This window comes from Hippopotamus amphibius, chromosome 17, assembly GCF_030028045.1.
Source record: "Hippopotamus amphibius kiboko isolate mHipAmp2 chromosome 17, mHipAmp2.hap2, whole genome shotgun sequence".
In the NCBI taxonomy this organism is placed as follows: Eukaryota; Metazoa; Chordata; class Mammalia; order Artiodactyla; family Hippopotamidae; genus Hippopotamus; species Hippopotamus amphibius.
Genome location: NC_080202.1, coordinates 39,438,828 through 39,461,509, shown reverse-complemented (window position 1 = coordinate 39,461,509; position 22,682 = coordinate 39,438,828). Strand labels below are relative to the sequence as shown.

General features: G+C 42.3%; 1 protein-coding gene across 1 annotated transcript; it reads right to left on the bottom strand.

The window, feature by feature from the left end:
• Window positions 1-299: 299 nt before the first annotated feature.
• On the bottom strand, window positions 300-20,753 carry CASC3 (CASC3 exon junction complex subunit). The gene is made up of 14 exons (XM_057717145.1): window positions 20,487-20,753; window positions 20,090-20,117; window positions 19,714-19,751; window positions 7,865-8,023; window positions 7,624-7,775; window positions 6,895-7,071; window positions 6,051-6,736; window positions 4,642-4,706; window positions 4,241-4,355; window positions 3,900-3,998; window positions 3,431-3,645; window positions 2,700-2,822; window positions 2,462-2,525; window positions 300-1,998 (listed from the first exon to the last, which is right to left on the bottom strand). The coding sequence occupies exons 1-13, from the start codon at window positions 20,715-20,717 to the stop codon at window positions 2,502-2,504; spliced, it is 2,112 nt and encodes a 703-aa protein (XP_057573128.1). The 5' UTR covers window positions 20,718-20,753; the 3' UTR covers window positions 300-1,998; window positions 2,462-2,501.
• Between the last annotated feature and the right edge of the window lie 1,929 nt (window positions 20,754-22,682).

The window sequence follows — 22,682 nt, the reverse complement described above, 5'->3', positions numbered from 1 at the left end:
CAAAAGGCCTGAGGGATACTAGATAGTCATGTGGGTAAGCAGCATCTCACTAGTTTCTCTGTCTCTTGCACTTCCAACCTAAGGGACTGCATATCCTGGTGTCTATGTGGCAATGTGGTTAAGAAAGTTAATTAATGGGGAGTATAGTCATTTGTGGCCTCATAGGGGTTCCTCACCTCTCTGGGTTTCCATTTCACAAGTCTGAATTGGCTCAAGTTGTGACTGTGACTCTAGGGAATCAGGAAGTCCTCTTTCCTCCCTCCCAAATCAAGACTCATGCAAAACATTGGCAAAGGAGCCAAGTTTACATGTCTAAATTTTATTATCTCCAAGTCACAATGCCAATCACATATGTGCACTCTTTAAAACAGTAACAAATAAGAACAATACACACGGAGAAATTCTTGCAACAAAACACAGTGGACCAACAGAGACAACTGTCACAGTGTCTTAAGGTCTGGGAATCTGAGCATGTGGCCCACTGGCTTGAGGAGACATCTTCAGGTTTAAGGCAAAGGGAACAGCCTACAAAAGGCACAACCATCAGCTACCCCTGGAAGAATCTCTTAAGTTATTCCCTCCTTGGGGGTGACAGCTTGAGTGCCTCTCTCCCCTCCCACCCCACACCTGTGACTCAGAGTGGTTAAGCCAGCTGCTGAAGAGAAGGAACAGAATTAGTGACATTACTTGGGGAGAGAGACAGCTGCCACCGTCTCCCTCAGGTTCTGCAGACAGACAGGGACAATGGCCAAGTTACCCCGGCAGTCACAAGTGCTGCAGTAACAGAAATCTCTTCCACAGAGGCAGCAGGGGAGATGTTCAGCGCCATAAACAGGAAGGAAAGAAGGGAGAAGCCCTTGCCCTGAAAAGTGACTAGCTTCCTTAGGCTTTAGGCCCAGGTGTGGTATCCTCTGTTTCCAAGGACAGGAGTAAAACTTAGGGAAAATAAGGTCATAACATCTAAAACACTTGTAGCAGTAAATACATGGAGAGGAGCAACTGTAAAGGACAGGGAAGACTGCTGGCTGGATAATATGTGCCTCTAGAGAGATGCATTGGTCCATAGCAACTGGAAGGGGTGTGGTAGAAAGGATGGAAAGAGAAGAGCCCTCTAATTCCACTTACCTCAAAGACTGAGCCCTGAGGACTATGTGAATACACACCCCTAAGGTACAAAGGGTCTTATTCCACCCTCCCTTTCTCACTAAAGCATCTGGTTTGCCATCTCTCCCCACTGCTGAGACTTTGCCCTTAGTAGAGAACTGAAGCCTACCAGCATAGAGAGACTGATGGAGGCTCAAAATTCTAAAAACCGAAGTCAAGAAGAAGGGCTCCTACCACACACTTTGAGGTTTTCTCCACAATGGGACACTGTGCAGACAGCTATGTTTCCAGAGGGTCAGAAGAGTTGAGAGAGTCCAAGTATATAATAACAAAGACCAACCAAAAATGAAAGGACAGCTCTTCGCAGACTTGGTGGGGGAAGACAGTGGCTGGTAAATTCTCAGTTATCTGGGATGCAGGGAAGAGCCAAAAGGGAACCCAGAGGAGCTGTAGCAAATCAGAGAATGAAAGTGTTTCATTTAAACACAGTGGGGGCGGGGAGTAAAAGAATATTAATTTAAGAACAGCAAGCCAGGCTTTAAAAACGAACACCTTAGAAAACAAAACAGGAAATAGCTTCCCTGGGAGAAGATGCTTGAATTCCTCAGGAGAAAGTGAAGAAGAGCGAAAGATGTGGGCTCCTAGATGTAGACTCAGAAGCCTGGGCTATCTGGATCTCTGCTCCTCTGAGCACAGCCAACTCAAAGAAAGACTGAAAACAGGAGGAAGTCCACTTGTTTCTCCCTTTCTCCAACGAGCCTATCCTCAGAGGAAGGCAGGGGTCCCCCCCATTCAGCTGCTTGCTGGTAGGAGCCACCCTGTATCTTTGAAGCCCTCCTAGTAGTAGACAGCCAGTTGTTTTCTCTTCTATCCTGGGTTCTCCCCTCTGCTGTCCTGACAGGGGTGAGAAAAAGGGAAGAACCACCAAAGTGTTAGTGAACCTTTTAAGCATTTACAAGCTACTTTCAAAAAGCCACATTTCTAAATAATGTATATTAAAGTAATAGTCCTAAGACAAACAAAACAACAAAACCCCCATGATCTTTCTCTTCTATAACTGGCTCTGCTGTTAACGCCTCAAATTCAGATTTCCCCTTTCCTTAATAAAGAATGCCCTCCTGCATTTTTTCCTTCCAGCTTCCCAAATAAAATGCTGCCAGATTAACGATGGTTTCTACTCAACCCTGCTCAATGCATTCATAAAACAAAGAAACTTGCAAATTGTGGGACTCCTCTAAGCCTCCCCCAGAGATATCCCATGATTACTACTTAGAGCATTAATTAGGTGACTGTTTGTTAAGCAAGTAAGCGTGAACATTAGTTTTTAGGAATGTTCTGTGTGTCATAGTACACTTACTTTTATATGATGTTAGATTTAAAATATTCAGAAATTCATATTAACTGGAAGCCCTGCTTACAACCTGAAATAAAGTTAGAATTTGTTATCAGGTCATTATTATTAAAAAAAAAAAGACTATTTTCCATAGAAACACACCCAGAAAAGGAGGGAAATCTGAAGAAAAGGAAAGCCCACTGGGGTTGGATGCACCTTAAACATCGCTTGTTTAGAGCTCCTTCCCTAGGAGCTCTCATACCTCAGGTGGTGGGGGCTTGATGGTGACTGGCTGGGGAGTCCTCCGGGGTGGGGAGGGCTTTGGCTGCACCTGCTGCTGGGCGGGGTTATAGTAGGTCACTCCTCCATATACCTGCGATGGGGCCTGGAACCCCAAAAGCAAGGAGAAGAAAAAGGAATTAATTCATCCAAACTATGATAAACAGGAAACTACCCAAGCACAAAAATAAGAGTACTGGGGAATTTATCATTTTTTAAATCTCTAAGCTGCCCACCTTTGAAGTAATTATTCATTTCTGCCTTAATACATTCTAATATGGTTTCTACTTCTTCAAAGTACTACCCAGCTTCCTCTAATTCCTACCATCAGCTACAAATGGATGAGACTAAGCTCAGTGGTGACACTCCAGATACCAGATGGTGTCAACCTGTTGGGAGTTAAACAGTACAGGGACAGGTAGGGCTGGTAAGTAGAATACAGCTTCATTATGTGGTTGAGTAAATAGCAGACATGCCCACCTAAGACATACTAAAACAAATGAAACACCATTAAAGAAATGGAAGAGAAGAAACAGATGATGGGCATCACATAAGCTGCATTTCTACCTCTTGACCACCAAGAGGCGTCCTGGCACCACACACAAATCAGTGGCATTGAAATGTTCTCTCAAATTCCTTGAGCACTCTCCTCATACTATACTCCTATCTGATTTGAATGACGTGTACTTAGGAAAATCTCATTTGCCATCTCACCTGCGTGTTAGGATACAGATGAGGAGGTGGTGGGGGAGGCAGTGCCCCTGGAGCATAAGGATAACTGGGATTACCAAAGTTCATGACGCCTGGAGCAGAAAAGTAAGTAGGAGCAAGCAACTGCTGAGGTGGTGGCTGTCCTGGAGACATGGATACTGGTGGGGGATAGAGGCCTGGATTGGGCAGAGGCGCCGGTGTCTGGTGGGGATGTAAACCTGGACAAGAAGAAGACAAAAACTGAAATAAAAGGTAACACTATTTCCATGGGATGGCCTGGCTGGATTGCTCAGCACAAATAGTCTCAGGATGCAAGTCCTCAGGATGGACCCAAGAGGAGTTTGTTGCCCAAGCAGCCAAAGTGGCCAGCCTCATTAGCAAGCAGCAGAGAGCTCAAGAGGATGGGGTTCGTGAAGCCCCGAACACATATCCTCATGTACTGGAAGCACACAAGCAGAGGCACAAAGCTTACCTGGGTGGGGAAGGTGCATTTCTGGCTGCACAATCATGCCCTGAGGAGGCAGTGGGGCAGGGCTGTCACCATGGGTATAGATTGGTCCCTGGAACTGCACTGTAAGATATCACATTGGGACTCTCATAAACCCTCACTCTTCCCATCACATGGACAAGTCTCCTTGTCCCCCAAACCCTTGAAAAGATGTTCTCAATTTTCCACGTGAAAAAAACAGCAGCCAGATAATGTTTGTTAGCCACCGTGAGAGGTCAGAAGGGAAATTCAGAAGGAAGGAGGCTGGTATCTTAGTTCACTTCACCCTGCCAAGAAAGATACCCCAACAATAAAAATAAACTCACGTGGATCATAGTAATGCCCCTCCATGATACTGATGTGCACAGGAGGGGCAGGGGGCTCCGGCACAGGTCTCTGCCGTTGAGATGAATAGCGTTTGGCTCGCCCACCCTGGACACCCTGAAATAAAGAAAGAGGTCTGAGCAAGAAGACTTCCAAAGAGCTGACTCTCATATCAAGTCCCACTCCTCCTTTAGGTACAAAACACTTACTTGGTACATGGCAGTGTATTTGCAAAATGAATTGAAAATCCGATGAAAAGCACCAAGATCTAAAGCCAAACCCTGTATGCTACATTTCTGGAGACCCAAATTAAAAGGGAAACATGGGAAAACTGACTTGGTTTAAACAATGAACAAGCTGTGACATGCAACCCCCTACATGTGCTGCATTTCCCCTTCTGTACCATTTCTTCCATCCGGTTAAACTGAGGTGGAGGTCCTGCTCCCATGTGTATGTGGTTGGGCAAACCTGTAATACACCAAAAAAGTCACTGCTGCAGAGCAGATAGATGTGAATGGAACTAAAGATACCATCAAGAAAGTGACAGGCTGAAGAATCCAACATGAGGAATGGCTTTCTTCTTTTAAACTAACACAATTCCTTTCAAACTAACTGCTTCCTGTCAACACCAGCATTTAGAAATTTGCCCCCACTGTCTGCCACCTTAATATACCAATAAAACCTTTGAACATTAAAAAAACAAAAACAAAAACACAAACTTCAGTAATGCAATTCAGAAAATGCAAGTTCAAAATTTTCCCATCAGGTATTTCCCTGCACTGAATCCCTGGGAGGTTGTAATTAGCATATTATGTTATCAAACATATTTAAAAATCTCAGCCCTAAAGTTTCTGAGCAACAGCTAGACAGGGGAAGATGCTCTAAATCTATCTGATTATTCCTGGCCACAGAGGTCTGGGCTAGAAGTATGGCAAGAGATTCCCCTCCAGCTGAAGATGACTCAGTCTCAGCTGGTAGAGACTGTCTTCCAATGATAATAAGGCATTGGTAGGAGAGTGTACTCCTCTATCCAAAGATCAACTCCAGGTCCAGTTTAGGCTACCCTGGTTTTTGGTGTTCAAAAATTACATACACCAGAGAAGGATGCTGAAATTACCAGTCCAAATGAAGATTTCCAATCTTTAAGTTCCAATTAAATTTCAGAAACTAAGGAAAAGATCCTTTGATCTCTCTGACTCGAGGAAGAAAAGAAGGATGGGGAAAAGGGGTGGTAGATAGGTCCTAGTCACTAGCACTATGTTGTCCAACATGATATCCACTAGCCACATGTGGTCATTTAAATTTCAATTAATTAAAATTAAAACTTCAGTTTCTCAGTCACTCTGGCCACATTACAAGTATTCAAAAGCATTATTATTACAAAAAGTTCTACTGGGCAGCCTGGCTCTAGAAAACTGAGGAAATTAGACTTTCCTTTCAAAAAGATTAGGAGATACTCATCCAAATTCAAACGCAGTTTCTGCCCTGCAACATTTAACCATTAGCTCAAATGATAAGAACACTGCCTTCTTCCACTTCTTCTACAGAGAGTGGTCAAGGATTCTGTACTTAGGAGCTCAGTATTGAAGACTGATCAGTTAACAGTATGCAAAGTAGTGGGGTTGTCTTATATAATAGATAAAGCTGCTCTGAGGTCTTTGGATGAATATACCTATGAATCCATCTGTTTTTTGCAGTTAATGAAAATGTAGATACTGTCAGACACCACATCCCTGAGACACATAAGTGCCATGCCGCAAAGTCCAATGATGCAAAGGAAAAACAGCTAGTCACTATCCCTAAGGTACCTACCCCGAAGCTCACGTGACTGCAGGAATGAAGGCTGCCCTGGGCTCCAATTCTGTTCTGTTATATTCAGTTGTGCCACGTCTTGTTCAAGTCCACCTGTAGCAGAATCCACTGGAGCCTCCCAGTTCCCAGTCTTAGCAGGCGGAGCAGGTGTAGTGTCTGGAACTGGAGGTGCTGGGGTCAGCCCATCAGGTGGAGGGGGCACCTCCTCTGCAACCTTCACTGCATCTCCAGCTTTGATTCTGGTTCTTCTTGCCCGGGAATAGGATTTCTTCTCAACAGGCCTGTCAGGAGCTGGTGGTGCAGTGTCAGGAGCAGGATTTGGTATCTCTGGGGCTGCCTCTTCCTTCTTAGGACTGCCGAGCACTTGAGCATCTGCTTCTGGAGATGGATCCCTTACAGGAGTCTGCTCCAGGCGCCGTGACCGGTAACTAGTCTCATGTTTAACAGTCTCACCAGACCGGCCAGCATGCTGCCCACCAGCTTCCACAGGCCTAAAAACAGCACCACCTTCCTTGAAGCCTCCAGATCGAGAGTAATTCCAGGGAGCAGACATGCGGCCAGTACCTGCAGCATTCCTGTTGATAAATGTCCTTGGTGGTACGGTGCCCCCAGGACCCTGGTGGCGATGGGGCTTATTTGGCCGCTCCCCAATCCAGTTTGGATCTCTTTGTGGAGGACTCCCAAACCTGAACAAAAGGAATAGAGAAATAACAAAAGGGGCCACTAGAGATATAAACTGAGGGTCAGGGAGACATCCCATGTTCCTCACTCATTCAATTACAGGCCAGAATGGCATTTTAAAAAGCAGAGTTTTTTCCTGCAAATATCAATAGTGTAGGCTCACCTGGGTTTCCGGATTCTTCGGGGTTTGATGTCATCAGGATTGTGAGCTGAGCGGATGTCATAGCCATAAAGAGCAATGAGCTCCTGTCGGGACTTTGGAGCCTGTTCATCTTCCCGAAACTTGTCATGCTCCCAGCGACCCTCATCCTTCCACAGCTTTCGCTGACGCCCCTTGGGTCTGGTTGAAACCAGGGAAAAGTGTCTTAGGTTGGCAGACTCTGCCAAGGTGTTCATGAAATAAACAGGGTTGGGCAGGGAAATAGCAGGAACTCAGGTAGTCTCTCCATCTTCCCTGACAGGTTATACAAAACAGGCCTTCCAAAAGCAAGAGTGAATCACAGCACCTCAGGGCCTGCTGGGCTCAAATGTAACAGGAATAGAAATGAGGAAAGACTTCACTTCAAACTACTCAGCACTCTGGAAACATCTCTCTCCTATAAGGCTGCCTATGCAAGTATTTCAAATTCCAGAGGCCTTGAGCCTCAGATTAAGGAAGGCAGTGGAAGTATGGGGTTGGATTCCATCTCCTTCACCAACAGTTACTAAATATTCTAAGCCTTACTTTCCTCATTTATACAAGACGGATAAGCATAATACTTATGTTAAAATGTTGTGAATAGTAAATGAGATAATACAGGTAAAACACTTAGCACAGTGCCTGGCATATAGTTCAACAGTAAGCACTACATACATACTAGCATGCTATAGGGCAGTAGCAAGTGGGTGTTACCTGACTTCCTCCTCCTGAGTCTGCCCTCGAAGATCATGTTCAAAGAAGAGCCCCTTCCGGGGAATGTATGCTGGGTTCTTCCGATCTTCATCGTCATCCAAGTGCTTAGGGCCCTTTTTACCGCCTTTGTTCTCCACAGGCTCTGTGCTTTCCTATTGGACAGGTAAAGGGCTCCTTACTCACTTCCAAATTAAGAGCCCCTATTCCAGAATCCAAACGGAGGCCTTTGGTGGGTACTAACCTGCCCATCCCCACTCTGCCTCTCTCCAGTCACAGTGCCTTTGGTGTCAGGCTTTTCTTCTCCCTTCTCGTCTTTTGCTGAAGAATTAGCAGCATCACTGGCTTCTGATTTCAGCTCCACTTTGGAGTTTTCCTCTTCACTGTACTCCCCTTCATCACCCTGAAAAAAGTTTCCCTGTCAGCTGTGGAGATAAGAGCTGAATGGTGCATTTAAAATTTTTCTATTCTTTAGGAAAACATTTTTTAACAAATTTTACTATAATGTAAGAATTAAAAGCAAGCATGTCAATATTCTTACTGAAATTTCTAGAGGATAGAAGCATTATTAAAAAAATTAAAAGCACACTATATATATATATATATATATATATATATATATATATACAGGGAATTCCCCGGCGTTAGAACTTGGCACTTTCACTGCCAAGGACCTGGGTTCAGTCCCTGGTCAGGGACCTAAGAACCCACAAGCCATGCAGTGTGGCCAATATATATACATACTTATATAGATTCCTGTAAGTTTTCCAGGAAGATATGCAAGCAACTGTTAACAGCAGCAGCCTCTTTCACTAAACTTATTGTGATAATCATTTCATGATGTAAGTCAAATCATTATGCTGTACACCTTAAACTTATACAGTACTATATGTCAATTACATCTTACTAAAACTGGGAGAAAAAAACAAAAATCAAAACCAGTGGCAGCCTCTGGGGAAGAAGCCCAGAAGATAGGGATGGGAGGCTTTAACTGTCTAGCATACAGAAGGAACTTTATCTTTGTTGATAATTTCTCTCCCTCTCAATGAACTGTCTCTTAAACATGCAGTACCTAATGACTACACTCTAACTCAAGTTGTTAATTCTCTCATCTCAAAATGGCTTAGAGCAGAGATTCCCAACCTTTTAGATTATGTGAACCCCTTTTTAGGATCTAAAATTTTCACGGATCCTCATGAGACAATAGCTCAGTATAGTATCCACAGATCGAGAAAAGTAATGACAAACTACTATACATTCAATAATACTTTAAAACAGCGGTCCCTAACCTTTTTGGCACCAGGAACCAGTTTCATGGAAGACAATCTTTCCACAAACCAGGGATGGGGGGTGGAATGGTTCAGGCAGTAATGTGAGTGATGCGAGTGGCAGAGGAAGCTTCACCTGCTTGCCCACCACTCACCTCTTGCAGTGCAGCCCGGTTCCTAACAGGCCATGGACCGGTACTGGTCTGCGGCCCAGGGGTTGGGAACCCCTGCTTTAAAATACATTTATATTTTATTAATTCATATATATATATTCAAAAATAGTAGTACATAAAGGTGGGAGATTTTGATTTGGTCTACAGGTAATGAGAACAGAGCTAGTGAATTTGCAACCCCTTATAATAACTCCATGATTCCCAAGGCACTACTACTCTCAAGTTGGGAAACAGTGCTTACTTTTTATGTCTATGATATAAATACTAAATTTTCTGCAGCATGAGAGCCCCTTAGCCAACAACTCTGTCCACAATGATATAATTATAAAATTTTGACTTGTAAAACTTTAGAAGAACAAGCACTTTAGAAGTACAACCACTGCACCTGAAATGAAAAAGAAAAAGCCCAAGTGCTCTCTCTTCTCCCCACTTCCTTCCTTCTCTTAGCACTGGAAAATTAGATAATCCAATCAATTATACTTCAATTTAAAAAAAAAAAAACAACTGGATAATCCTGCTTGTGACATAGAAAGTATTAGGTCTGCCCATACAAAATAGGGTCCTTAGGCCACTGGACCCTTCTTTGTAAAGTGTTATTGCCTAACCCTTTCTAGGGGCCACTAGAAAGGGTTAGGCCATAGAGGTGTGGCTAGTTCTAGGTAGGGAAAAGGAGTAGCTAAGGCTCACGCTAAGGGGGCTGGCTTTAGAATAAAGTTACTCTCATATCTTTGTCCTCCCACAATTTGGACCTAAGGAGGCAGACCTATAGATTATGGGAGGTAGGTTTAGAGACCTATGAGGACACAAAGAAATGGGTTCAAGGGAAGGTGGTCTAGTCCCCACTGGTGGGTTAACATGTCAGGGTACCAATATACCTCTGCCCCTCATAGATACGTGTACACTGGTCTCTTACTTTCCTACTGGGTCTGACACTCAATCTGTACCTGACCCTCTCCTAACTCCAGGCCCAGGATGGCCTCAGGAATCTGATCAAAGATACTCACTGAGATTCCTGATGAAACAAGAAGCTCTCGGGGCTTCCCTGGTGGCACGTGGTTAAGAATCCGCCTGCCAATGCAGGCGACATGGGTTTGATATTTGGTCCAGGAAGATTCCACATGCCGTGCAACCGGAGAAGCCACCTCACTGAGAAGCCCATGCACTGCAACAAAGAGTGGCCCCCGCTTTCCATAACTAGAGAAAGCCCACGCGCAGCAACGAAGACCCAACACAGCCAATAAATAAAAATAAATAAAAATAAATTTATTTTAAAGAAAGAAAGAAAGAAAGAAACAAGAAGCTCTCAAGCTCTAAGTTTCTGACCTTTTTTCAAATAGGGCTAAGATTGCCTGACTGGCCCAGACAAGCCTGTTAATTCCCCTTCCCCTTTATTCCCTGCTCAGCATCAGGGTATTTCAGCCTCTAAGTGTTATGGGTTAGGATTCCCAGAAAGGTGATACTGTTATGAAACTACAGAGTTGAGAGAGACTGCTTGACCACACCATACTAGGAGAACCAAGCCTTTACCTAGAGCTTTTTAATAACCAAGTACCCTTGATGCTTCCCATTTTCCCTCAATCACAAGAAGTTTTCTCTCCTCTTGAGCTGGGAATAAGTGGGTGGTAATCACTCAGTTCTTTCCTTGGTCCTATGTTCCCTGCAACTTCTGGAGCAGAAATTGCAAGAATCTTGCTTGAGGGACTTCCCTAGCGGTCCAGTGGCTAAGACTTGATGCTCCTAATGCAGGGGCCCAAGTTCAATCCCTGATCAGGGAACTAGACCCCACATGCTGCAACTAAGAGTTCTCATGCTACATCAAGGATCCTGCATGCCTCAACTAGGACCCGGTGCAGCCAAATAAATAAATAAATATTAAAATAAACAAGTATTTCTTCTTTAAAAAAAAAATCATGGGGATATGTGTATAAAAACGGATGATTGAACCTGGTGTACCCCCCCAAAAAATAAATAAATAAATAAATAAATAAAAATTAAAAAAAAAAAAAAACAGATGATTGAACTTGGTGTACCCCCAAAGAAATAAATTAAAAAAAAAAAAATCTTGCTTGGTGTGTATGTGACCTTAATTCACTATTCCCACCCACCCGCCCACCACCCCCTCCACATACTGACTGAATTCAAACATCTTAAAATAGTATAAGCATGATTAACGAGAGAACTTTGTTTTATGCTCTATCCCCTCTTACTCTGTGGTGGAATGTCAAATGAGGCAACTCTTTTATTTCAAATGAGAAACCAATTTTGTTTCCAGGGCAAGACAAAAAGATACAAATAGCATAGTGCTGAGGAGACTCCAAATTAGTGTCAAAGTCTGGTGTAACTGAAGCCAAGGTGCTACCCTAGGGTCAAGCTGCTTTGGCTATGGACTGACATCAAAACCCTTTCCCCTACTGCTGACTCTCCCATTCAGTGAGCATCCTTCCAAACTCTAAAGCCTAGCTCTCCACTGAAGCTACTGTTTCTCTGGCAGAATTCTCATTCAGAGGTTTTAGCTCATTTTTCCATTCCCCACATATTTCAGAGTAAGAGGTGGAGTTGGTATCTTCCTCATTCTCAACATCTCTTCTAGATCTAACTCCTCCACTTTATTTTTTTTTTAATTTTTATTTTTAAATTTATTTTTAGGTAAGTATAGTTGATTATGATGTTGTGTTAACTACTGCTGTACAGCAAAGTGACTCCATTATACATACATACACATTCTTTTTCATATTCTTTTCCATTATGGTTTATCACAGGATACTGAATATAGTGCCCTGTGCTCTACAGTAAGCTCTTGTTGTTTATCCATTCTGTATATACCAGTTTGCTTCTGCTCATCCCAACTCCACCTCATTTTAAACTCCTGCTTCTCTGAGACTCCTATCACCTAGTTATACCCTGACTCTCTAAAGTTCGGATTACACCACTTCATCTTTATGAAAGACCTACAGCAGTACTTGTTTTCACAAACTGAAAGAAATTTGAAGGGGATTTTTGTTTTAAGAAAAAAGGCAAAAGTGAAAATTGCACTCAGTGCTTTATTTTGCAGTAAGCAGTCATATAGGCAGCTCCACACCTCAAGCAGAAAGAGTGGCACCACCAAAATCCTGCCCTGGGAACTACAATCAGCCTCTCAACACCGAGCTGCCATAGCTTTGAACTGTCTGTGAGCATCTGTGCTTTATCTTGATTTATCTTGTGCATTCCTTGGCAATATGTGTCCTAAGGTAATTGCTTCTTCGCTTTAAGCCAATTTCAGCTTATGAAAGGTTTCACAGGGACACTCTATCAGATTGAGGAGGAAACCTGTACCTCTATGCCACTGCCTGGGCCCACCCTGTTATTGATTTGAAGACTATGGCAATGAGCTCAGTTTTCACCTCGACTTCAGTCATCCACTTCCATGTACATACTTCAGACCAGTCTTACCTGGAACTGCTATATACATTTTTTTTTAAGTAAACCTGATCTACTTTAAAAAATCTTAAGTTTAAATACCCCAGACTTTTATCAAAACTGCCACATGGAAAAGAATAAAGTTAGACTCTCACCTCATCCCTTCTACAAAAATTAACTCAGAATGGATCAAAGATCTAAAATATAACAGCTAAAATTATAAAATTCTTAGAAGAAAACATGACTTTGCATTTGCCATGGATTCAGCAAAAGTTTCTTCGATATGACACCAAACGCACAAGCAACAAAAGAAAAAAGATATAGTGTCTTCATCAAAACTGAAACACCATCAAGAAAGTGAAAAGACAACCCACAGAATGGGAAAAATATTTGCAAATAATATATCTGATAAGAAACTTATATCTAGAATACATAAAGAACTCTTACAACCCAATGATTAAAATAACCCCAGTTAAAAAGTGGACAAGGTATCTGAAAAATAGCCACTTCTTCTAGGAAGATACACAAATGACCAATAAACACAAGAAAAAATGCTCAACATTATTACTGATCAAGGAAATACAAAACGAGATACCATTTCATACCTAGAATCAAAAAATCAAGACAATAATAAGTGCTGTTCAGTATGAGGAGAAATTGAAATCCCCATACATTGCTGCTGAGAATGTAAAACGGCGCAGCTGCTTTGGAAAAGAGTTTGACAATTCCTCAAACAATTAAACAGTTATCATGTGACTCAGCAACTCCATTCCTAGGTACATACCCAAGAGAAATGTAAACATACATCTACACAAAAACTTGTACACTAATGTTTACAGCAGCATTATTCATAATAACAACAAAAAAATAGAAATGCAAGTGTCCATCAATGGATGAATGGACAAACAAAACATGGTATATCCATACAATGGAACATTGTTCAGCCATAGAAAGGAATAAAGTACTGATATATACTACAACTTGGATGAAAGCCTTGGAAACATTATGCTAAGTGAAAAAAGCCAGTGATATTATATTATGTTATCATATAATATATGATTCCATTCATATATAAGACCAGAATAATAGGGAAATCTCTAGACACAGAAAGTAGATTTGTGGTTGCTTAGGCTGGAGGGAATGAGGATGGAGGAACTGTGGGCGGCAAGTGACAGCTAAAGGGTACAGAATTTCTTTCTGAAGTGATGAAAATGTTCTGAAACTGACTGTGGTAATGGTCGCACATACCTGTATATACTAAAAACTACAGAACTGTACACTTTAAACTGATAAGTTGAATGGCGTATAAACTATATCTCAATGAAGCTGTTTTGTTTTTTTTTTTAAATCCTGCCTGTTATTCCGGTTCTTCCCCAGTTACTCCTTTACCCTCTCATCTCCAATTTCTTAAGACATCCACTTCCTTGATGTTTCTACCTTTTCCCTACCAATCAGTCCTTTCCCACATTCACTTTCCTCTCTCTCAGCTCTGTGACCCCTTCATTTCAATCACCTCTAGTAACTCCCTCAAGCCCCCTACCCCCATGTGCCCAAGACTGGATCAACTAAACTGTCTGCTTTTTCTAAGCTTACAACCAGACTGCTGATCATCACTAAAGGGAGTTAAAAAAAGAAAAAAAATCATACAACTTCACACACTGGTGCCACCTCCAACCTCAACTACTCAAACTTCCTTTAGTCTCACAATTCCTGCACTGCCCCTCCACCAACAACCATTCTTTATGTTTTTCCTTCTATTTCACAGGAAAACAAAACAAAGGGGACACCAGTTTCCTCCCCATACACCCTTCCTTCCCACTTCTCTATAATTACAATGTAAGATGTTTTTCTTGTCTGTTCCTATTTCTTCTCACATACTCAGTCAAGGACACCAATACACACATTACCTACCCCCTCCCTTTTCTTTCCCTTTCTACTAATTTCTTCAACCTTTAGCCATACTTTATTCTCCAACTTAAAAAAATAACACCAAACCCTCTCTCGACCTTAGAGCCTTCTTTCCAGCTACCATCTCTCTAGCCTCCCCTTCATTATCTAATTTCTTTAAAAAATTTTCTTGGAGGATTCTGGGAAAATGGCAGCAGCATAGTTTTTGATCTCTTCAAAGCTCTACATAAAACGGGAGCTTCTGAAAGCAAAATCAAACCCTCTGGACAACACTTACAACAAAACTAGGTTACAAGGTATCCCCCAGACCCCAAAATATAAGTACATAAGAGCAAAGCATCAATAGCCATGAGACCTGCATCAGATTGGTACCAAGCGCTGGAAAAAGCAGAGACAGTAAATGGACCTGAAAACAGGAGACCCCTGAACTAGTCAACAGGTAGTCAATAGAAAGCAAAACTGAGAACAACAGTTAAAACCAGAAGCGGTTTTACTGTCTTCAATAGAATGTGAGTTAAAGGGTCCTGCAGTAAGAAGATCTGTAAGGGATAGAGCACTCTAATCCTTCTGCAATCTTAAAACCAACCTGGCTGCCAGGGCTCCCCTCTAGGATAGAGTATCACACTGAAGATAAAATTGTTAAGAAGAGAGTCAAATTCAGCAGAAGAGGGAGAAAAGGAATGAAGGAAAGAGAAGGTCCAAAACAAGTTAGAGAAGGGAACAAAAGCAGGAAATCTCAAAAAGCAAGCCACCATATATTTTTTTAACGCTACAGGAAAACAACTGAAAAGGGAGCACTATGAAGTTAGAAAAGCTACTCTGAGCTTTACTTCCTTCGGAAAGATCAGGAAAACTAATTTTTTTTAAAGTCAGCAAAAGAAAAATATAGAAATCAAATCGCACATAAACTTACTATGAGGAAAAAAATAAGTAGAATAGCATTCCTACAATGAAAGCATGCCAGAAAAACGTGCATATCACATCAAAATTGTAACTGCTATTTCAAAATGAGCAAAAAAGACACTAAGAATATTATGTAAGGCATGAAAGAACATCAATCAGAGTTAGAAAAATCCAAAAATGAAATGAAAGAACTCAGGAAGATATTAGAAATTTTTTAAAAATCATTTCAAATACAAAGTCTAAAACTAGAAGGAACACAAGAGTGAATGAACACAACAATGCCTTATGAGGGACTTCCTTGGTGGTCCAGTGGTTAAGAATCAGTCTTGCAATACAGGGGACACCAGTTCAATCCGTGGTCAGGGAACTAAGATCCCACATGCTGTGGGGCAACTAAGCCCATGAGCCGCAACTACTGAGCCCGAGCACCACAACTAGAGAGCCCACGTGCCACAACTACTGAGCCTGCACACTCTGGAGCATGCACGCCACAACTAGAGAGAAGCCCACACACTGCAACAAAGAACCTGCGCACTGCAACCAAAGATCCCACGTGCCACAACCAAGACCTGACATAGCCAAAACATAAATATTTAAAAAATAATAATAATGCCTTACGAGAAATAAAAAGTGAAAAGGAAGAAAATATTTCAAAATCAACAGAAAATGAAGAAACAAACATAAAGGATTAGAGAGAAAGGGTCAAATGCCAAAGACAGAAAGAGAATAACACTTGGATAGAAGTTCCATGACAAACTGCAGACCACATCTCATACTTGTAAACACTGATCCAGAATGACCAACTCCAAGACAAATTCTAATAGAATTATTGGACCCAAGAAAATACACTGGGGGGACTTCCCTGGTGGCAGGTGCAGTGGTTTAAGAATCCCCCTGCCAATGCAGGGATCACGGGTTTGATCCCTGGTCCAGCAAGATCCCACAGGCCACAGAACAACTAAGCCCGTGCACCGCAACTACTGAAGCCTGCACGTCTAGAGCCCGTGCTCCACAACAAGAGAAGTCACCGCACTGTAAGCCCACGCACCACAACGAGTAGCCCCTGCTTGCCACAACTAGAGAAACTCAAGGTGCAACAATGAAGACCCAACACAGCCGAAAAATAATAAATAAAAGTTCTCTTTAAAAAAAAAGAAGAAAGAAAATATATTGGGACTATCTGGACAAAAACAGCAAGTGACTTATAAAAGAAAAAAAATTAGGTGGTCATCAGTCAGTTCTGTGCAAGATAAAAGCTCTGGGTCACACTGGTATTTTCCATGGATATCATGGAAAGATAATTTGCAAGAGATATAAAGGGCAGAGAGAGCATGCTGAGTTGTACTATGAGTGAGTGACGATCAAAATCTTTTCAACAGATACACTGCAAAGAAAAGAAAGGGATGAAAAACTAACCTGTAGACTAAGAGATCAAAATTTAAGAAATAGGCAAGACTAAAGAGTAGCGTCTAGGTATATACAGTCAGTAACCAAGAAGAAATGCAAGCAAATAACAGATTACTATGAAAGGCACAATATCAAGTCTACTTCTCTAATCTAGACAAGTGCTGTCCAACAGATCTTTCTGGGCGGACAGAAATGTTTTTATCTATGCACATGTGGCTACTAAGTACTTAAAATGTGGCTATTACAACTGAGGAGCTGAACTTTTAAGTTTAATTAATTTAAACAGCCACATTTGGCTGGTGACTACCCTATTTGACACAGCAGAACTATACCTCTCTCCTAAATTTCAGACAATATATACTAGATATTGCCACGTCAAAGTCCCACGTGTTCCTCAATCTCAAAACATCCAAAACTTAACCCAACACCATCCTTCCTGAAATCTCCTCCTGTGGTCCCTTTCTTAGTGAATAACACCCTTCATCAACCTGGGTATCTCTTTGACTCCTTTTTAATTCAGGCTCCACATTCAATCAATCAAGAAGTTCTGTTAGTATCACCAAAATCTCTCTCAAACCTATGCCTTGCCACTGCCACTGCCACGTCCCTTCTTTAGGGCACCAACACGGTCCTTGGGCTATCCCAATAACCTCTGAACAGCTCTGTCTCTAGTCTTGCCTCGTCCACAATTCTTCCCCACCTTAAGCCTCCAATAGCCTTTCTTTCTCTGCTGTTAGAGTAACATCTAAACTCATTTATACAAAGAATGGTAAGCTGATATAAAGTCACAATCACCAAACCTCACTGAACACTCCATACTGACTGGCAGTCTTTCCAATGTTTCCACTGCCTAGTGACTACTGCAAACATTCCTCAATCCAAAACCTCTCATCTCCCTTTTACTCTTTGTAGATAACTATACCACTGACTTCAGAGAAAATAAATCATCTCAACAATCACCACATTCTGTCAATTCCATAGCCTAAATAACTCAGTCGTGTCCACTTCTATTCTCACTGCCACCACTCCATTCCATGCCACACTTACTGCTTTCCTAGACTTCCACAATAGCTTTCTTAACTAGCTTTTCTGTCTCTAATCTTGCTCCCTTCAGATGAACTCTCCCCACTGCATGCAAAATAACTTATAAAAATAATAATTCTAAACTATTGCTGTGAATCAACTTGGGATCTTGTTAACGTACAAACGTCTGAGTCTTCCCTCCCTCTACAAGATTCTGTATCAGTAGGATTTTTTCATGTAGGTGTTCCCTGGATCTGACATTGTTTTAAAATTTAAGTCTAGGGACTTCCCTGGTGGCACAATGGTCAAGTATATCCGCACTCCCAATGCAGGGGGCCCAGGTTTGATCCCTGGTCAGGGAACTAGACCCAACATGCATGCCACAACTAAGGAGCCCATCTGCTGCAACCAAGATCTGGCGCAACCAATAAACAAATAAATAAATAAAACAAATATTTATAAAATAAAACATAAATCTAATCCATAATCCATATCACACTCTTGTTTAAAACCCTGTTATACTTTTTGACTTCCTTAGAATAAATTCCAAATACTTTTCAACCTTGCTTATAAAGTACTTTAAGATTTGGACTGAGATTCATCCTTACCACCAGTTGTACTAAACCTTTCATACTCTCCAACTCACCATGCAATCCATTCCTTCTACCTTCTTCTCACACTGTTCCCTCTGCTTAGAAAATTCTACCTAACTCCTACTCATCCTTCAGGTCTCTATTTGAACACTTGCTCCTGTAAACATTTCCAAACCCTAAACCCAGTTAGCTGCCCTTGCTATGTGCTCCCAAAGCACCCTATGCTTGCAACACCATGGCGTTTACTAAACAGTTTGTAATTACTTAATTAACTATCTATACTTTCCCCCTCTGACCTGGAATGTATTGATAAATTCCATGTGGGCAGAACCATGCCTGTCTTTTATTCCAGTGCCTAGTACAGCTCCTGGCACTGAGCAGGCACTTAATAAAGAGAAGGAACAAGTAATCCCTGCATGATCTGGCCCCAACTCATTAATATGCCTTTATTTCTTGTATCCATCCTGTCCCAACAATGTTCCAGCCAAACCAACCTACTTTCAAGTTTCCAAATATTCAATCTTCTCTCCTGTCTCTGGGCATTTGTAGCTGTTGTTCCCTCTGCCTAGAACATGGTTTGCCTGGCTAACTCCAATTTATTCTTCCCTGATTGCCTAAGATGGACTCAGTACCCATCTAGTAACACCCTACTTAACCGTATCCCCTAACAGTTGTCACCAAGTCCTATGATTACTCAATGTTTGTCTGACATCCTTACCAAGTTGTAAGATTCCTGAAGATAGGAACTTTGTTATAGTGTTCACTATTGCACTTCCAAGGCTTAATGTAAAGTCTAATATGGAGTAACAGTTCCATAAAATGTATAGAATGAACCTTTGATCCACAACCCAATTCCTCCTGTATATCTCAGGGCTCTATTCAACAACTCCAGGAAACAAGCAGCCATTCTGATAGAGTCCCTAGTAGTTTACCCAATCAAAACAAGTAAGTTCACAAACGTTTAGCTTAGGGAAACTTTCTGCTAAAGACAGAAAACCTCATCCATAACTGATAAATGTTTCTGACACAAACCACTCAGAATCCTACCCTTTTGAGGTCTTCGGATATACTCAGAAAAAATACCCAACTGGCTGGCTTCGCCACCTAGGCATCATAAAATGGAGTGTCAACATGCGAAGGGCTTCAGGATGTTCCCATTCTCTTAGAACTTTATTTTCTTTAGATAAAGTGAAAAGCCAGCTATTAACAGTGTAACACATGTGGCCTGAAGAGGCTTATACCAAGCTTCCCTCCCTATAACTGTACAAGACCTTTTATAATAGTTTTTCAGAGGCATAAATGAAGAATGCACAAGAGGAGTAACAAGTAGGTCATGGTACTTTCGAACCACAGGTGTGTACAGTTTATAAGATACATTTTCCAACCTACACCATAGGAAAAAGAAACTATCACACTCACTTCTGAGTCTTCTGCACTTTCATAATCAGAGAGAACAGCTGGAAGAAAACGGAATCATGTAAAGAAAAAAATGCAACAGAAATTATTATAATTACATCTCCTGACTGCCCGTTGTGGGTTAAGCTAAAACTCTCATTTAATTCTGACATCAACCTATGAGGGAGATAAAATTACAGTCCTCATATACAGATGGAAAACAGGTTCAAAGACTTCCCCCAAGATCATACTGCTAAAATGTATGCTCTTAAGCACTAAGCTACAAAGAGCCACTTTGTGGCACCTTCCCCCAAATCCTTAACAGTCTGAAAGGATGTCAACTGCTGGAAACAGGTGACCTCAGTTAATGGGCAAACAACTCTGTCACGATACTACTCACCATCGCCCTCGATGCCATCTTCACTCTCCTGAAGGAAAGGAAAAGACATGGGTTAAGTTTTGTGATTTCCAGAGGGTGAGAGATGAAGACGAACACAAACTGGTTGGAAAGGGAGAAGAGAAGAGGTACATCTTTAACAAGTAGCATCCGAAGGAGATTCCGTCTATTCACCTCCAGTCCCAATTTCTGAATAAACATCCGCTTTCCATCCGCAGCAGCTCTGCCCACTCCCACAAACCCCAACCCCTCCTCTTCCCTTGGGGCGCCGAAGGCAAACAGCACTGGGATAGCTCTCCTCTTCTCGAACACGTTACGCCTCAGCATCTACCGTCAACTCCCAGCCTCCCATCATCACCTACACCCCGCCCCCCGGCCCGCCCCGCCCGCGCGCACTCACACACTCCGACTCCTCAGCGCTCTTGGCCCCGCCGCTCTCCACCCGTCGAAGATGAAGGGCCCCGGCTCGGCCTCCGCGCTGGGAAAGCAGAGAGCCGCTGCCGCCGCCTCCAACGCTACCGCTGCAGCTCCCGCCGCCCCGCGCCAGGGAACCGCCGCTGTCTGAGCCGGAAGCACCAGATTCTTCGTCTTCAGTGTCCTGCGAAGCGCGCTGTCGCCGCCGGTCCGCCATCTTACGGAAAACGGCAGCGACTGGCCAGTTCCTGACGTACCGCACCCGTCGCAGGGGCTGCCGGGAGGCTCGAGAGCTGGTCCCAGCATGCTTCACTTGCGGTTCTAGTCGCCCAGCCTTTCAGGGGGCGGGGCTGGGGGCGGGGCTGGCTCGCTGCGGCACGTTTGCGGGCGAGCGGGATTGCGTAAATCAGTGACGTGAGGGGGGCGTGGCGCGGCGCGGCCCCTGATTTACCCAGGGTAGAGCCGCGGGCTAGGGGAGTCGCGCTCGGTCAGCCTCCTCCGGCTCCTCGCCCGGCCATTTTGGGCTTTCCGAGCGGATAACGTTGACCTGTCACAACTTCACGGCGGCATTGGAGTTATTTCATGATTTTCTTTTTCGTTTCTACCTACGTTTGAAGCAGATCGTTTGATTGCATTCGTTTGCTTGGTAAAATCACGAATGAAGGGAAACCTCTGAAGCTGTTGTGCTGCATCAGATTTGTTACACCAGCCCATTTTAAGCTAAAGGGCGGAGGAGAAACCAGTTGTCTGCAGCGAAGCCCGAGGATTTAGTGTTGCAGCGCTACAGTGTTTTCCCTGTATTCTCATTTCCTTTTCCGTCTTCATGTGTCTTCCCTCCCCAGCCATCACCTCTTCCAAAGGGCAGGCTGGTATGATGGTAATCTTACCAAGATTTTGGAACCGATTTGAAAAGAAATAATCATAGGAAGACATTGGTTCAATATCCTGACATGATTTTCTTCTTGTTAAGGGTATACCAGACGGGTAGATGAGGGAATGCTGTGATTTTGGCAAGACATTTTTCAGCAATGAAAGAAACCAATACATTTTCTCTGTACCATAATAAACACATACAAGAAGCGTGAGCTATTAGTGCACCTACAGGAGTGCACATTAATAATATACACCAGAGAAACGTTATTATCATAGCACAGGATTCTGTCCTGTGTAATGCTTTTGCAAATGATATGGTTAAGGATACTGATGTTTATCAAATTTATAGACAGTATTGAAACTAGGAGGTATTCTGAATGCCTTCAGAGATATCAGGATCCAAACAGATCTCAGCTGGTTAAACAAGTGGTCAGATGTGACAACTTGTAAATACAGCTCCAAAAACCAACTGCCTGAGTTCAAAATGGAGGATGTATGATTTAATAAGTGTTAAAAGAAAGAAAAGAAAAAAAGACCTAGAGAATACTACTGACCACAAAGTAAATTGATATTGTAGGGCTGCCAAGTTTAGTATCTAAATAAGGAAAGTGATAGTCTGCCACTTTGCCTTTCAGTTGTTTGATCTGGGTTCAATTTTTAAATGGACATGAGCAAATTGTTCACTCATCCAGAGAACTGAAACATTCAAGATTCTTTCTTTCGAGGAACAATTATAAGATCTCTGAAGGTTAACCATGAAGATTGGGATTGCCAAAGCAAACTTTAACTATTTGAGGGACTATGAGGAAAGGAGGAATTGATATTTTTCTTCACCCTTGAAGGCATAGCAAGAACCAGTGGGCTCGAGTTACAAGAAGTTAGATTTTGTCAAGGAGGAAGAATTTTCTAACATTTAGAAAAACATTTATAGGAGAAAATGAAGTGTTAAAGGAAAAGCTGGACTTCATTTGTCTGGAATGTTGTCAAAGGGAAATCATGTATTGGAGTCAGAATAGGTGACCTCTAAGGTCTTTCCAAAGGAGGGATTTTTACTAATTTAGCAACCAGGCACCAAGTATCCTATAATTTCTTGTTTTTAAAGTTGCCAATTATGTGTAAGGAAGAACACAGGACAAAGAGGGATGAAACATACATTGTGTTCATACTTCCACAAATGGAAGTTAATATCATAAAAGGGAAAATGGTGTTTTTTCTATTTTGTGAAAATGGATTTCTTCTTCTAGTCTCTTAAAATATAAAAGAATTGGTTAATGCCTCCAAGCAGATCTAATAAATTGAAGCAGAAGTT

Coding starts and splice junctions, on each gene's coding strand:
- CASC3 (XM_057717145.1), bottom strand. CDS start 20,717: ATGGCGGACCGGCGGCGACAGCGCGCTTCGCAGGACACTGAAGACGAA. Junction 20,118..20,486: donor GCGCTGAGGAGTCGGAGTGT/GTGAGTGCGCGC, acceptor CCTTTCCTTCAG/GAGAGTGAAGATGGCATCGA. Junction 4,707..6,050: donor GCAGTCACGTGAGCTTCGGG/GTAGGTACCTTA, acceptor GGTGTATTACAG/GTTTGCCCAACCACATACAC.